The 14,973-nt window shown below is 52.2% G+C and overlaps 1 protein-coding gene across 4 annotated transcripts in view; it reads left to right on the top strand.

Moving 5' to 3' along the window:
• The window catches only part of FNDC11 (fibronectin type III domain containing 11), a 417,259-nt gene extending 406,846 nt beyond the window's left edge, over window positions 1-10,413 (top strand). Inside the window, exons 1-3 of one of the 4 annotated variants that reach the window (XM_077336360.1) lie at window positions 2,801-2,889; window positions 5,827-6,045; window positions 9,388-10,413. In XM_077336360.1, coding sequence (XP_077192475.1) covers window positions 9,398-10,378 — 981 coding nt within the window. In that variant the 5' untranslated portion in view covers window positions 2,801-2,889; window positions 5,827-6,045; window positions 9,388-9,397 and the 3' untranslated portion in view covers window positions 10,379-10,413. Of the gene's footprint in view, window positions 1-2,800; window positions 2,890-2,909; window positions 3,048-5,826; window positions 6,046-9,387 lie in introns of those variants that run through there. The other 3 variants (XM_077336362.1, XM_077336361.1, XM_077336359.1) reach the window with 3 other exon arrangements.
• Window positions 10,414-14,973: the final 4,560 nt, after the last annotated feature.

Here is a 14,973-nt window from a genome sequence, read left to right as displayed (position 1 = left end):
AGGAGGGAGGGAGGGAGGGAGGGAGGGAGGGAGGGAGGGAGGGAGGGAGGGAGGGAGGGAGGGAGGAAGGAAGGAAGGAAGGAAGGAGGGAGGGAGGGAGGGAGGGAGGGAGGAAGGAGGGGAGGGGAGGGAGGGAGGGAGGGAGGGAGGAAGGAAGGAGGGAGGGAGGGAGGGAGGGAGGGAGGAAGGAGGGGAGGGAGGGAGGGAGGGAGGGAGGGAGGAAGGAAGGAAGGAAGGAAGGAAGGAAGGAAGGAAGGAAGGAAGGGAGGGAGGGAGGGAGGGAGGGAGGGAGGAAGGAAGGAAGGAAGGAAGGAGGGGAGGGAGGGAGGGAGGAAGGAAGGAAGGAGGGGAGGGAGGGAGAGAGGGAGGGAGGAAGGAAGGAAGGAAGGAAGGAAGGAAGGAAGGAAGGAGGGGAGGGAGGGAGGGAGGGAGGGAGGGAGGGAGGAAGGAAGGAAGGAAGGAAGGAAGGAAGGAAGGAAGGAAGGAAGGAAGGAAGGAAGGAAGGAAGGAAGGAAGGAAGGAAGGAAGGAAGGGGCTGTCTGTCTCCTACAGGCAGCCCTGCTGGTTCAGTTTGGTGGGAATTCTCCCCTGTGTATCATTTGCTGCCTTGGCATGGAGGCTCCCTGCCCAGGTGGGCCGAAGGGAATGATAAGCTGCGTGGAAACGGGATGGCCACCCACGGGGAAAGGAACCGTGTGGAAGTGCTTTTTCCGTCTTGTAGACAGGCTCGCATCCACCCTGAAAGGCTAGCGGGTGGCTACTGGTGGCTACAGTCGGAGGCATCTCAACTGGTTTACGAACGTGAGAGAGAAAGAATAAAGATCTGATGCGTTTTTCCGCTACAAAATAGACTGCAAAATTCTCCACCCTTCAGAACGGTTGTTATCCCATGAGGTTTCCGTGAGCAATAATTTGAACCCTCGTCCTTGAGAAAAGGTGAATATCGTGATATCAGATCATATTAATAGGCCACCTAGTCCAGCATCCTGTTTCCAGGGGTGGACAGGCAGGTGACTTTTTGAAGCGAACCAGCAAGACATACAAGAAATGCTTTCCCACTTCTTATTTCTCCCTCACATCAGTTATCCAGAGGTAGACTGCTGCAGAACATGGGGGTTCCACTTAATTATCAAGGCTGTCAGCCAAGGACGGACCTGCACAATAAATCTGCTTGATTCTGCCAATTGCACGTCCTAGGCACACTAATAATTTAGCCTCAGCAGAAACCCACTCCAATTGTGGCATGTAAATCATACAGCCGAAAACACTCACTTTGTGCAACATATTGAATTTCGAAATGATGTAAAGCTTCATTTCTGCACCACTGCTTTCCATGATTCGGAAGGCACAAAGAAAGCATCAATCCTGAAGCCGGTTCCTAATTTCTAGCAGCGGCCTGGAGATTTAAATTAAAGAGAAGGCCTTTGAGGGCCAAGGTGAGCAATTTTGCTGCCCTCTTGTGGAGAAAAGGACACCTTGACGCAGCTGCAGGGAGCAGGCCTCCCTTCCACCCCCGGGAGGAATTCGCACCAAGAACCATGCTCCTTTGCATGAAAAGATCGGGGAGGTTTTGAAATAATGTATCATGCCTATGAGAAGGAATAGGAGAGGGAGGGAGAAGAAGAAGAAGAAGAAGAAGAAGAAGAAGAAGAAGAAGAAGAAGAAGAAGAAGAAGAAGAAGAAGAAGAAGAAGAAGAAGAAGAAGTTGGTTCTTATACGTGGCTTTTCTTTAATCAAAGGAGTCTCAAAGCGGCTTCCATTCACCTTCCCTTCCTCTCCCCACAACAGACACCCTGTGAGGGAGGGGAGGCTGAAAGAGCCCTGAGATTACTGAAGAAGAAGAGTTGGTTCTTATATGCCGCTTTTCTCTACCCAAAGGAGTCTCCAAGTGGCTTCCATTCGCCTTCCCTTTCCTCTCTCCACAACAGACACCCTGTGAGGGAGGGGAGGCTGAGAGAGCCCTGAGGTTACTGAAGAAGAATGGGCTCATGGTCATTGTAGTCCATGGATATCCAGAGAGCCACAGTGTGGCCACCCCTGCTTTAGGGTCCAAAGAAAAATATAGAGAGAAAGACACACACCCCTCCCGCAATATATTTTTCAGTTAACTTGGCACAGATCTTATCTTTAAAGGAAAATGCAGATCGCAACTAACATCTGCAGGAGCCCAAGGGGGGTCTGAGCATCTGCCTCTGGGGGGGGGGGGCACCACAGGAGAGCTCTATGCAGAGCCTTTTGGGACTTTGGCCCAGCACATTGTGGAAAGGTCATGGAAGGGAGGGGGGTGGAATCACTGGACTTAGAATTCAATTTGCAGTCTAAGCCTTGCAAAACAGCCCATTTTCCCCCAAAGTGGAATAAACCTTTCAAAGAAACAGATAACAAAGAAGTGATGTACATTCTCTGGGGATCAGCTGCAATTCCTGGAGATCTCTACTCCCCTCCGTGCAACCCTAGGTCCACCAGTTGTAGCATTCCCCACCCCCCTCCAGAGCAGCCCTGGCCTTTCTCCGGGCGGGGGGGGGGGCGGGACTCATCTTGGTCGTGCAGTTGGAATCCCCGGTGATCCCCTGCCTGGAGGTTGGCAACCCGCAGCCCAACCCCTGCAGCGCCCGCCCTCCCAAGCAGCCCGGGTCTCGGGGGGAAGGGGATTCATCTCGGTCGTGCGGGGATCGAGTGGGATGCCGGGCGACCTCCCGCCCGCGCCGGGAGGTTGGCACCCGTCCTTGTCTCCCCACCCCACCCCCACCCCGGAGGGCTTCCAGGCTCCAGAACGCGCCCTCCAAGGACAATGGGGTTGCCCGGGAGACCACCGGCCGGCCCGGGCATGCCGTGGGCGGGAGCGGGCGAGCGGCCTCCCCGGGAGGGACCAGCCATGCTCAGCCAGAGGTAAGCCGGGACGGGCCGGGCTGGGCGGGGAGGGGCCTTGGCCCACGCCCCCCTTCCCCTCCCGGAGCGCCCGGGCGGGAGCCGGGAGACAGGGGCGCCCCTGGGACATCTCCCCCCAGACGTAGAGGGACTCCGAGGGGGAGGGGAATCTCGGGCAAGTAAGGAAAGCCCCTCGCCCCGGCCAAGGCAAGGGGGTAGGAAACCTCAGTTGCCAACCTCCAGGTTTGGCCTGGAGTTCTCCCAAGATCATGTTTCTGCTGTACAGGATGGAGAGATGCGTCCCTTTGGAGGAAAGGGCAGCTTTGGGAAGTACAGATTGGGGACAAAATCCTCTCCTCCCCCCCCCCCACTCTTCCCCGAGATCCCGCCCTGCAGGCACTGACCCCCTCAAGGTCCAGGAAGATCCTCCAGGCTGGAGTTGGGAACCTCAACGGAAAGGGCGGGTGGCCGCATTCTCGGAGGCCAGCCTTTCCCCCCCCCCAAATTTGGTTTGCCCTCCAGACCGGGGGCAGTGGCCGCCCATGCAAAGCTCAACCCTTAACAATCGTTTAAAAATTTGGGGCTGGCACCCTTCCTGTTTCTTCGCATGCACAGATCTTTGCCCCCAAGAACTGCAAGGTCCTTTTGAGGAAACACGAGACTGAGGGAACCTTGAAAACGAAAAAATATATTGTTCCTGTTAGGTTTCAGGAAGCCGCAGGACTTCGGCCTCAGTCGGTTGCCACCAATCCGCTCAGGTTGCCAACTCAGGGTTGAGACATTCCTGGAGAATTCGGGGCAGGGCCTGAGGGAGGTGGGGCTAGGAAACGAGAAGGACCTCTCAGGGGGGTATAATGCTATGGAGCCCACCCTCCAAAGCAGCCCTTTAGTCCAAGGGAAAGCAATCCTCGTAGCTATCACTTGCAATCCCAGGAGATCTCCAGGCCCCACCTGGAGGTTGGCAGCCATATCTGGGATTGCGTTCTTTTTAGTTGTGAAGAGAACGCTCTCCAGATGCCTTAGGAGTAAAAATTTCTGGGAATTGTAAACCCAAGGGGGGGAATGGGGGCATGCCCCATATCCCCCTCTCAAAAAAAGTGATTTTTTTTAATGAGGGGGGAGTAATATTAGTCTTCCTATTTAAGGCATGGTTTCCTGCCAGCACGAGTCTACTTGAAGAGTCCTTCCTAAGGTATTTTAAAAGGACATTCCTCTTTCCCTCGTGCCTGTACAAAAAGTTGAACTCTCCACGAATGGAAAGGGGTGTTTGTTTTTATCCCCCACTTTTCACTACGGCTGACAATCGCCTTCCCTTTCCTCTCCCCACAACAGACGCCCTATGAGGTAGGTAAGACAGAGAGCTCTGACAGAACTGCTCAATGAGCACAGCTCTAACAGGACTGTGATGAACCCAGGGTCACCCAAATGGCTGCATGTGGAGGAGGAGTGGGGAATCAATGGGGTTTAGTGCCATACAGTCCTCCTTCTATGTGTCAGTTTTCTCAAGGGAAAGGGATCGCTATTTCCTGGAGGTGAGCTGTCATTCTGGAAGATCCCCAGGTCCCGCCTGGAGGCTGGCATCCCTACAGACACATTAACTTCATTCACTGTGGCTTTCTGTGGCTAAAGTGTCCAAATACAATCTGGGGGACTTGGATTCGAACCCCTGCGCTGCTATGGAAGGTTGTCAGGTGACCTCCGGCCAGTCACATGCGTTCAGCCTAGCCTAACTCACAGGGTTGTTGTGAGGAGAGGATTATGCCTTAATGCGGGACAGATGTAGAGATGCTGGCATGCTGGACTGTGACATTTTGTTCTTGGACATGCTGCAGATGAGGAGCTCTGTTTTACTCTGAAGCAGACACCTCTGCATTATTATCTGTAAAAATGGTGTCATGTTGATGGCCCTGCAGAGGAACTGGTTGGCCTCTGAGTGAGACAGGAGGCTGGACTGGATGGACCCCTGGTCTGACCCAGCAGGGCTCTCCTGATGTCCTTAGGAAGGCCTCGGCCTCCCTGCCCTGTTGCTGGCCCTCCGGAGGAACTGGTTGGCCTCTGTGGGAGACAGGAGGCTGGGCTAGATGGGCCACTGGACTGATCCAGCTGGTTGGGAAATTCCAGGGGTTTTGGGGATTAAGCCTGGGGAGGACTGGGTCTCAATACAGTATAATGCAATGGTGCCCACCCTCCAAAACATTAATTTTCTCCAAGGGAACATAGTCTGGAGATGAGTTGTAATTCTAGGATAGGGGTAGTCAAACTGCGGCCCTCCAGATGTCCATGGATTACAATTCCCATGAGCCCCTGCCAGCAAACACTGGCAGGGGCTCATGGGAATTGTAGTCCATGGACACCTGGAGGGCCGCAATTTGACTATCCCTGTTCTAGGGGATCCCCAACTCCCACCTGGAGGCTGGCATCTGCCTTGGCCACTGCAGGGCCGCACCCCATCAAGTTCCCCCACCTCTCCCAGAGTTGTCGTGCCCTGGGGAGTTTGTGGGGGGGGTCCCCTGGGTGTCATCTCCACCACTCTGGCAGCAGCAGCAGGATTCCTTTTACATCCATTAAAAGCATCTAAAAATCTCAGAATGTTACGTTCCTTGAACCCCCACCTAGAAGAAGAGTTGATTTCTTATGTCCTGCTTTTCACTGCCCAAAGGAGTCTCAAAGAAGCTGACAATCGCCTTCCCTTCCTCTCCCCACAACAGGCACCCTGCAAGGTAGGTGAGGCTGAGAGAGCTCTGGCAGAACTGTTGTGTGAGAACAACTCTAACAGAACTGTGACTAGCCCAGCAGAGAGACCCCAAATCCTTCTTTGGTACAAAGCCCACCAGCCTTCTCTGTTTTGACCTATCTTTTGCTTGGGGCAGAGGAGATGATTTATATGAATCCCTCCCTCTCTGCAGTGCTAACCCTGCCAGCGGGTGCAAGCAACATATTTTCCTTTCTCCTCTTCAGGTGTGCCACTTATCTTAGCGGGAAGATGTAGCAGGGCCTTTGCTGAACCTCTCCTTCTCCCGTGCCTGCCTTTCCGAGAGTACAAGCGACACGGTACTCGCTCTCCTACTGGCAGGTTGCACACTGTAGTGGGGAGCTTCTACATGTCTGCTGGCCACCGAGTCTGCAGTGCCTGGCTTCAGACCGTGCAAGCAAATTCCAGTGCAAGTTGGCAAGCAGGTACTGCAAACAAAGAATCAGAGAATCCAAGTCAGAAGGGACTTCCAGGGTCTTGCAAAATGCAGGAAACTCACGATTACCTGCCCACCCATAAGGACCCCAATTCCCTGCCCCTCCTCCCAAAAAACCCAGAATACCTGGTCAGATAACCCAAAGTGGCAATCGGCATTTCCCTGGGCAGGCAAGAAAGGTTCACAAGAGCCAAATACGGACCCAGCCCATGCCCACCCACTCACAATCTGCCTAAGTGCACAGAATCAGAACCACGGTGGATGTGAAATTATGAAAGCACTCCCCAAGTCACTGACACAGGGTAGTAACCGGCAGAAAGAACTTGGAGGTGCTAAGCACAGCAAAGGCCTAAGGGGTGAACTTAGCACAAGGACGTTTAATCACCCCTCTGGATTGTAATATACTGGGCAAATTGATGGATGATGGAGCCAGAGGTGGCGACAATGAATCAGAACTTTAAAATCACACTGTCCTGACAGGGGCACATACACTCTCCTCCTAAAATTGCCCAATGAAGGAAGAAGAAGAGTTGGTTCTTATATGCCGCTTTTCTCTACCCGAAGGAGTCTCAAAGCGGTTTACATTCGCCTTCCCTTTCCTCTCCCCACAACAGACACCCTGTGAGGGAGGTGAGGCTGAGAGAGCACTGAGATTACTGAAGAAGAAGAAGAGTTGGTTCTTATATGCTGCTTTTCTCTACTCGAAGGAGTCTCAAAGTGGCTTACAGTCACCTTCCCTTTCCTCTCCCCACAACAGACACCCTGTGAGGGAGGTGAGGCTGAGAGAGCACTGAGATTACTGAAGAAGAAGAAGAGTTGGTTCTTATATGCCGCTTTTCTCTATTCGAAGGAGTCTCAAAGCGGTTTACATTCGCCTTCCCTTTCCTCTCCCCACAACAGACACCCTGTGAGGGAGGGGAGGCTGGGAGAGCCCTGAGATTACTGAAGAAGAAGAAGAGTTGGTTCTTATATGCCGCTTTTCTCTACTCGAAGGAGTCTCAAAGTGGCTTACAGTCACCTTCCCTTTCCTCTCCCCACAACAGACACCCTGTGAGGGAGGTGAGGCTGAGAGAGCACTGAGATTACTGAAGAAGAAGAAGAGTTGGTTCTTATATGCCGCTTTTCTCTACTCGAAGGAGTCTCAAAGTGGCTTACAGTCACCTTCCCTTTCCTCTCCCCACAACAGACACCCTGTGAGGTGGGTGAGGCTGAGAGAGCCCTGATATTACTGAAGAAGAAGAAGAGTTTGTTCTTATATGCTGCTTTTCTCTACCCAAAGGAGGCTCAAAGCGGCTTACAGTCACCTTCCCTTTCCTCTCCCCTCAACAGACACCCTGTGAGGGAGGTGAGGCTGAGAGAGCCCTGAGATTACTGAAGAAGAAGAAGAGTTGGTTCTTTTATGCCGCTTTTCTCTACCCGAAGGAGTCTCAAAGTGGCTTACAGTCGCCTTCCCTTTCCTCTCCCCACAACAGACACCCTGTGAGGTGGGTGAGGCTGAGAGAGCCCTGATATTACTGAAGAAGAAGAAGAGTTTGTTCTTATATGCTGCTTTTCTCTACCCAAAGGAGGCTCAAAGCGGCTTACAGTCACCTTCCCTTTCCTCTCCCCACAACAGACACCCTGTGAGGGAGGTGAGGCTGAGAGAGCCCTGAGATTACTGAAGAAGAAGAAGAGCTGGTTCTTATATGCCGCTTTTCTCTACCCGAAGGAGTCTCAAAACGGCTTACAGTCGCCTTCCCTTTCCTCTCCCCTTTCGGTTTAATTTCTGTGAAAGAACACTTGCCTAATTTTATGGTTGGGGGTCACCACATCATGAGGAACTGTCTTAAAGGGTCGCGGCATCAGGAAGGTGGAGAGCCACTGCCTAGATTCTGCGCTCCTAGCAATGCAGAATTCGGAGGCTCTTACCACTGCCGGCCTGCAGGATTGACCATACATAGGTATTTATTTATCTCTCACATGGCACATGTGCCGTGTAGCCAGGAGATTTGAGGACTGTCCGGCAGCCAAGCAGGGGACGGTCGGAGGTGTTTTGCCATCACCTGCCTCTGCGTCATTTTTAATTTTTATTTATTTATTATTACATTTATATTCTGCTGTTCCCAGTGCCGCTGGCTCACAGCAGATTGCAGCCATCATCAAACAGTACAGGCGTGCCCCCTAGTGTTCCTTGGAGGAACTACCACCCAAATCGTTTCAGGTGTCCCATCCAAATGTCAGCCAGGGGTGACCCTGCATAATGATTTAAATTTTATTTATCTATCTTATGATGTGTGCCGTGCAGCCAGGAGGTCGAGGATTGTCCGGCAGCCAGGCGAGGGAGGTTCAGAAGTGCCTCCCAAATCCCTGAAGTTCTCTCTTCCAAATACTAGCCGGGATCGGCCCTCCTTAGCTTCTAAAACCAGATGGGATCTGGCTTACCCCTCTAGCCACACACCTCCCTGCTGTGGTGTAGTTATTGTATAATGCAGGGGTAGTCAAACTGCGGCCCTCCAGATGTCCATGGACCACAATTCCCAGAAGCCCCTGCCAGCATTCGCTGGCAGGGGCTTCTGGGAATTGTGGTCCATGGACATCTGGAGGGCCGCAGTTTGACAACCCCTGGTATAATGTGTGCTTACATACGCAGTCAGGGCCCAGTGTACCTGAGGGACCGCCTCCCTGCCTATGCCCCTCAAAGAGCTTCACGCTCCGTCGCCTCCAACCGGCTAATGATCCCTGGCCCTAAAGAAGCCCGCCTGGCCTCAACCAGGGCCGGAGCCTTCTCTGTCCGGGCCCCCCTCTGGTGGAACGAGCTCCCGGGGGAGATCAGGGCCCTGACGGAGCTAAGGCAGTTCCTGCAAAAGGGAGCTCTTCCGCCAGGCATCTGGTTGAGGTCAGGTGACCAACAACATCTGCAGGGCCCCTGCTCCCTCCCTCCCCCCCAGAAATCCACCCATGCGTTCTGCTCCTGGACCTGTTCGCATTGTTAAAGTTAGCGGTATGAAAATGTAATTAAATACATTAAATAAATACAAATAAAACTGCAATGCCAAAGTCTCGCCCGGAGGTGACACAGGACTGGACTGGGGGAAACCGAGCCATGAGTGGCCCCGGGGACTGTCTCCCAAGGGCCCCCAAAACGTGCAGCTGTAGGGAAGGGCTGTGGGTTGAATGTGTGTGTCCCGCTTGGCCTTCCTTGGACCGGGACCCTTGCGGTTTTCGTTAACTGAATTTGGGCCGCCAGGGCTTCATTTTGGGCACGGCAGCTTGCCTTGCGCCTGGCCACCCTCATCCCATAACTGACCGGCTGTCCTCTTTTGGTTTCCCTTCTGCCGCTGCTGCGTTCCAGCCCAGGCGTGATGAACATTGGAACGATTGATGCCTACTTAAGCAAGACGGGGACCGGCCTCCAGGCCACGGCGTACGGCGGCGAGGGCGAGGAACGGGAGAACGAAGCCTGGAGCATGTACGTGGAGAGGAAGAGCATGGTGCTGGAGTTCCTGCACTCCGACCTGAGCCTCCACCTGCTCCGACGCCACCACAAGCGGATCGAGCTCCTGCGCAGGTGCTCCTACTACATCGAAATCCTGCCCAAGCACTTGGCCCTGGGAGACCAGAACCACCTCATGCTCCCCACCACCATGTTCCAACTGATCGACCCGTGGAGATTCCAAAGGATGAAGGAGGTGGGGACCATCCAAACCAAAATCCAGCTGCTGCTGCTTTCGGAACTTCTGGAGCAGCTGGAGAGGGGCCGGGAAGAGCTGGTCCGCTTCCTGGAGACCTACGACATGGTGGCCTTCCTCTCGCGGTGGGACGTCATCCGGCGACGGTTGTCCAGCCTGTCGGAGCAGATGGACCATTTCCTGGCCATGCTGGTCCCCGGGAGGCTGTACGTCAAGCATCGCCTGGTCTCCGAAGTCGGGGTGACCAAAATCCCGCACATCAAGCTCGTCCTCGTCACGAAAATGCCGGTGACGTTTGACCGGAAGGAGTCGGTGGCCCACAAGGACTGGGTGAGCCTCAAGTGGTTCGTCAGCTCCCAGCAGCCCCCGCTGGAGCAGTTCGAACTCCGTTTCAAGCTGCTGGAGGCTCGGGCGCCGCAAGAGAAGGTCCACTGCGGCGTCATGGCCGTCGCCTCCGACACCTGCGAGATCCACAACCTCCTCTCCGACCGCTCGTACAGGTTCACCGTCAAGAGGGCGGAAACCTACACCCTCGTCTACGAACAGTGGCGAGATTCCATCACACTTAAGACAAAGCCGTACCTGGTGGAAGGTCCGGAGACGCCCGCCCTGGAACCTTGTCTTTCCCATCTTAGCCATACGCAAGGAATGTAGAATAGGTCAAATTAAAAAAAACACTTATTTTTAAAGGTTTGGCCTCGACGCACGGCATTTTCTTTGCCAAGGGTCGGTTCTCGGCAAGCTTCGGACAGGGGGAGGGAGCGGCCCAGTCGGTCGGCCGAGCAGGGAGAAGGAGTTTCCACGGACTTGCCGTTCTTGTGTATTTCCTCCCAAGTACTCCCTCCGATCTAGTTCAAAATTTTCATGAAAGTTTTAGGCATCATAGAATCATAGAGTTGGAACGGACCTCCTGGGTCATCTAGTCCAACCCCCTGCACTGTGCAGGACACTCACATCCCTATCGCTCATCTACTGTAACCTGCCACCCACTTAAACCTTCACAGAATCAGCCTCTCTGTCAGATGGCTCTCCAGCCTCTGTTTAAAAATCCCCAAAGACGGTGAACCCACCACCTCCCGAGGAAGCCTGTTCCACTGAAAAACCACTCTCACTGTCAGGAACTTCTTCCGGAGGTTTAGACGGAATTTCTTTTGAATTAATTTCATCCCATTCGTTCTGGTCTGTCCCTCTGGGGCAAGAGAGAACAATTCTGCTCCATCCTTCTCCTCCATCCTAGAGTCTACATGGCAGCCTTTTAAATACTTGGTTATCAGATCCCCTCTCAGTCGCCTCCTCTCCAGGCTAAACAGACCAAGCTCTCCCAACCTTTCCTCCTACGTCTTGGTCTCCAAACCCCTCACCATCTTTGTTGCCCTCTTCTGGACACGCTCCAGTTTGTCCACATCCCTCTTCAACTGGGGTGTCCAAAACTGAACACAGGACTCCAAAGGAGGCCGAACCAGAGCAGAGTAGAGTAGGCAAGAGTCAGCGGGCGAGGTGACTTGAAGGAAAAATTAGATGCGTCTTAAGCTCCATTTTTAATTGGGGGGGGGAAATTAGAAGGAAAAGGAGGAGCTTCGGGGAAACCACTTTGGGTGGCATCTAGAACAGGATGTGGTTTCACTTCAGGAAGCAAGCCAATGGCCAATGCACACAATTATGTAGGACTCTGGATGGAGCTCTGATTTTTTTTTTTTTAATGGAAAACAGTTTCTGGTGGGACAAGGTCTGAGCTCAGTGTCACTTGTAAGACCAGCACATAAACTTCTCCCAGAATGCCGGTCTTGAAGGCCCCACTGGACTCAAACCTTGTCCTGTTGCTTCAGGCCCCCTTGGCGACCCACCTGAATCTGGTTTCAGGTGGGTAGCTGTGTTGCTCAGCCAGATTGGAGTCCGGTAGCACCTAAAAGGCCAAAATTTCCAACGCATGAGCTAGCCTTTCTCAACCTTATTCCCGCTGAGAACACCCTGGAACATTCTTCAGGCTTCAAGGACCCCCAGAAGTGCCACCATCAGGCAGAAGAAGCAGCACTGTGGACACGCCCACCCGGGGCCCCTCCCCTTCCCACCCCCTCCAGCCCCATCACTGGCCTTTAAATCTGAATAGCCAAGATACCGATGACCATTAATGATAGATTCAAATGAGTAGCCGTGTTGGTCAGAAGTTGCACAATAAAATCAGAGTCCAGTAGCACCTTTAAGACCAACAAAGATTTAATCAAGGTGTGAGCTTTCGAGTGCAAGCACCCTTGAGGGTGCTTGCACTCGAAAGCTCACGCCTTGATTAAATCTTTGTTGGTCTTAAAGGTGCTACTGGACTCTGATTTTATTGATGACCATTAAGGGCATGAAAAAACCTCCAACACACGCAGGTAAACACGACTCCAATGAGTGCTCAAACAAATATACCCAAGTACCCGATTGCACGATTTGTGATTTTAACAGGAAGAGAATATTTGGTCTTAATATTGATCAGAATACACTGGCAGCTTTGGACAGCAGAGCTTTAATCCTCCTCATTAAGCATGGCTTTGATCATTTGCCATCCTTTACTCTCATTCGATCTTAACTCTGTAACCCTGAATCAAACTACGTTGGCCAGAGAAAGCAGGGCCAGCCAGAATAACGTGAGAAAGGGCAGCCAGGAACATCACAACCATGCAAGCAGAATCTCTCCGCTACTAGAATTTGACAATACCTGCCACTGGGTCATGCTCAAAGGAAAGATGTTTAAAGGTAAAGGTATCCCCTGTGCAAGCACCGGGTCATGTCTGACCCTTGGGGTGACGCCCTCTAGCGTTTTCATGGCAGACTCAATACGGGGTGGTTTGCCAGTGCCTTCCCCAGTCATGACCGTTTACCCCCCAGCAAGCAAGCTGGGGACTCATTTTACCGACCTCGGAAGGATGGAAGGCTGAGTCAACCTTGAGCCGGCTGCTGGAATCGAACTCCCAGCCTCATGGACAGAGCTTCCAGACTGCATGTCTGCTTCCTTACCACTCTGTGCCACAAGAGGCTCTTGAAAGATGTTTAGCATTGCCAAAAATTATGCCTTCCTTGCCTGAAAATGTTCCAAAGATTGAAAGTGAATTCTGTGAATTTAGGCAGATTGTGAGTGGGTGGGCAGAAGGGATTGTGTCCATGCTTGGCCCTCTTCCCTTCCTTGCATGCCCAGGGAAATGCTGAACCTCACTTTGGGGCCGGGAGGTGAATTTCCTCCAAGTCAGATGGGCCAGGCATTCTGGGCTGTTTATTTTTTGCTGGGAGGGAGGCATAAACTGAGCATGGATTTGGGGATCACTATCGGTGGGCAGGTAGTGGTGAGTTTCCTGCATTTGGAAGGGGGTTAGACTAGATGACCCTAGAAGTCCCTTCCAACTCTTCGATTCCAGGTAGAAAAGCAGAACTTAATCAGATGAGAGGAATCCATCACTGGCCGTATATGTTCATATCACCCGATAAATGTTTAACAAATCTTTTAAAGTATATAAAAAAATAATTCACTCCCATCCATTCAGGAAATCCTTCCTGGGCCATTGAGAAACCCTAGTTGAGAAAGTCCGGTCAAAGCCTTTGGGAGACCCTGTTGTCTGATGGAGTGAGCGTTGACTCTCAAAAGGCAATCCCTTGGAAATCTTGTCGGTCTGTCAGGGGCTATGGGATTATTCCAAATCTTCCCGCTTCCGAAGCCAATAAGGGGCATTCTTTCGGGCTGTGTATTCTCATAGTAAGGAGAGGTTGAAGGGAATTCATGGCCTGGTCTTGGGGTGTTTTCCTAGATTTCCCCCATCAGCACATTATCATCTTTGTAATAAAATTAGAGTACAGTGGCACCTTTAAGACCAACAAAGATTTATTCAAGGCGTGAGCTTTCTTAAGGGTGCTTGCACTCGAAAGCTCACACCTTGATTAAATCTTTGTTAAATCTTTGTTAAAAAGCACTACTGGACTCTGGTTTTATTGTGCTACTTCAGACCAACACGGCGACCCATTTGAATTTATCTTCTTTCTCTTGGGGATGATTCCAAGTTTCTGCTTCAGCCACGTCTCTCTGAACAGGAAGACCACTAAAAATATGTGGGGAAAGAAAACCCAAGGCCCTTTTGTTAGCCTAGAAAGTTCCTTACATCCCCAACACCAGGGACTCAGGTAAAATGGATTCAGGCAGACCGCTGTGTAGGTTTGAAGCCGCAGAAAGCCGTTTGAGTCCAGGGGCACCTTGAAGACCAACCAAGTTGCATTCAAAGTATAAAGTTCTGTGTGCGCGTGAACTTCTGCAGATATGATCTTCCATTTGAAGAAATATGCACGCTTATGCCTTGAATAAAACTCTGTTGGTCTCAAAGGCGCCAACCAGACCCGGAACTTTGTTCAGGTAAAATGGTTAGCCATAGGTTGGGAGAGAGACATGCATAGGAACATGTGAGAGCCAGCTTGGTGTAGTGGTTAGGAGTGCAGACTTCTAATCTGGCGAGCTGGGTTTCATTCCCCACTCCCCCACATGCAGCCGGCTGGGTGACCTTGGGGTACTCACAGCCCTGATAAAGCTCTTCTGACCGAGCAGTAATATCAGGACTCTCTCAGGCTCACCTCCCTCACAGGGTGTCTGTTGTGGGGAGAGGAAAGGGAAGGCAATTGGAAGCCGCTTTGAGACTCCTTTGGGTAGAGAAAAGCGGCATAGAAGAACCAACTTTCCTTCTTCTTCAGTAATCTCAGGGCTCTCTCAGCCTCCCCTCCCTCACAGGGTGTCTTTTGTGGGGAGAGGAAAGGGAAAGGGGATTGTAAGCCACTTTGAGACTCCTTCAGGTAGAGAAAAGCGGCATAGAAGAACCAACTCTTCTTCTTCATGTAAGAAGCTGCCTTAAGCTTAATCAGACCCTTGGTCCATCAGTATTGCCTACTCAGGCTGGCAGCTGCTTTCCCAGTGCTCTTGTGATGATCTTTCACATTCCCCACCTGATCCCTGAATTGCAGACAGTGGGGATTGAACCTGGGACCTTCTGCATGCCAAGCTGAGGCTCTGCAACTGTGTCACAGCCCCGCTGTCAAGCCTGACAGCCATTTCCATGTGGGTGATTTGCCCAAGTACAGTGATGGGGAGTTTGCAGAACCTGGAGTGTCCCCAGGTTTGCTCAGATCTCTCTCAAACTTGCGTTGCTGCAAAATTTCGGGAGAGACGACAATGAAGCCTGGATGGTTGTCTAGTAGCAGGAAAGTTCTGGTTTTCATAGAATCATAGAGTTGGGAGG

The sequence above is a fragment of the Paroedura picta genome, chromosome 4 (genome assembly GCF_049243985.1).
Source record: "Paroedura picta isolate Pp20150507F chromosome 4, Ppicta_v3.0, whole genome shotgun sequence".
Taxonomy (NCBI): Eukaryota; Metazoa; Chordata; class Lepidosauria; order Squamata; family Gekkonidae; genus Paroedura; species Paroedura picta.
The sequence above is the reverse complement of the archived record's forward strand: the minus strand, read 5'-3'. Positions and strand labels throughout refer to the sequence as shown.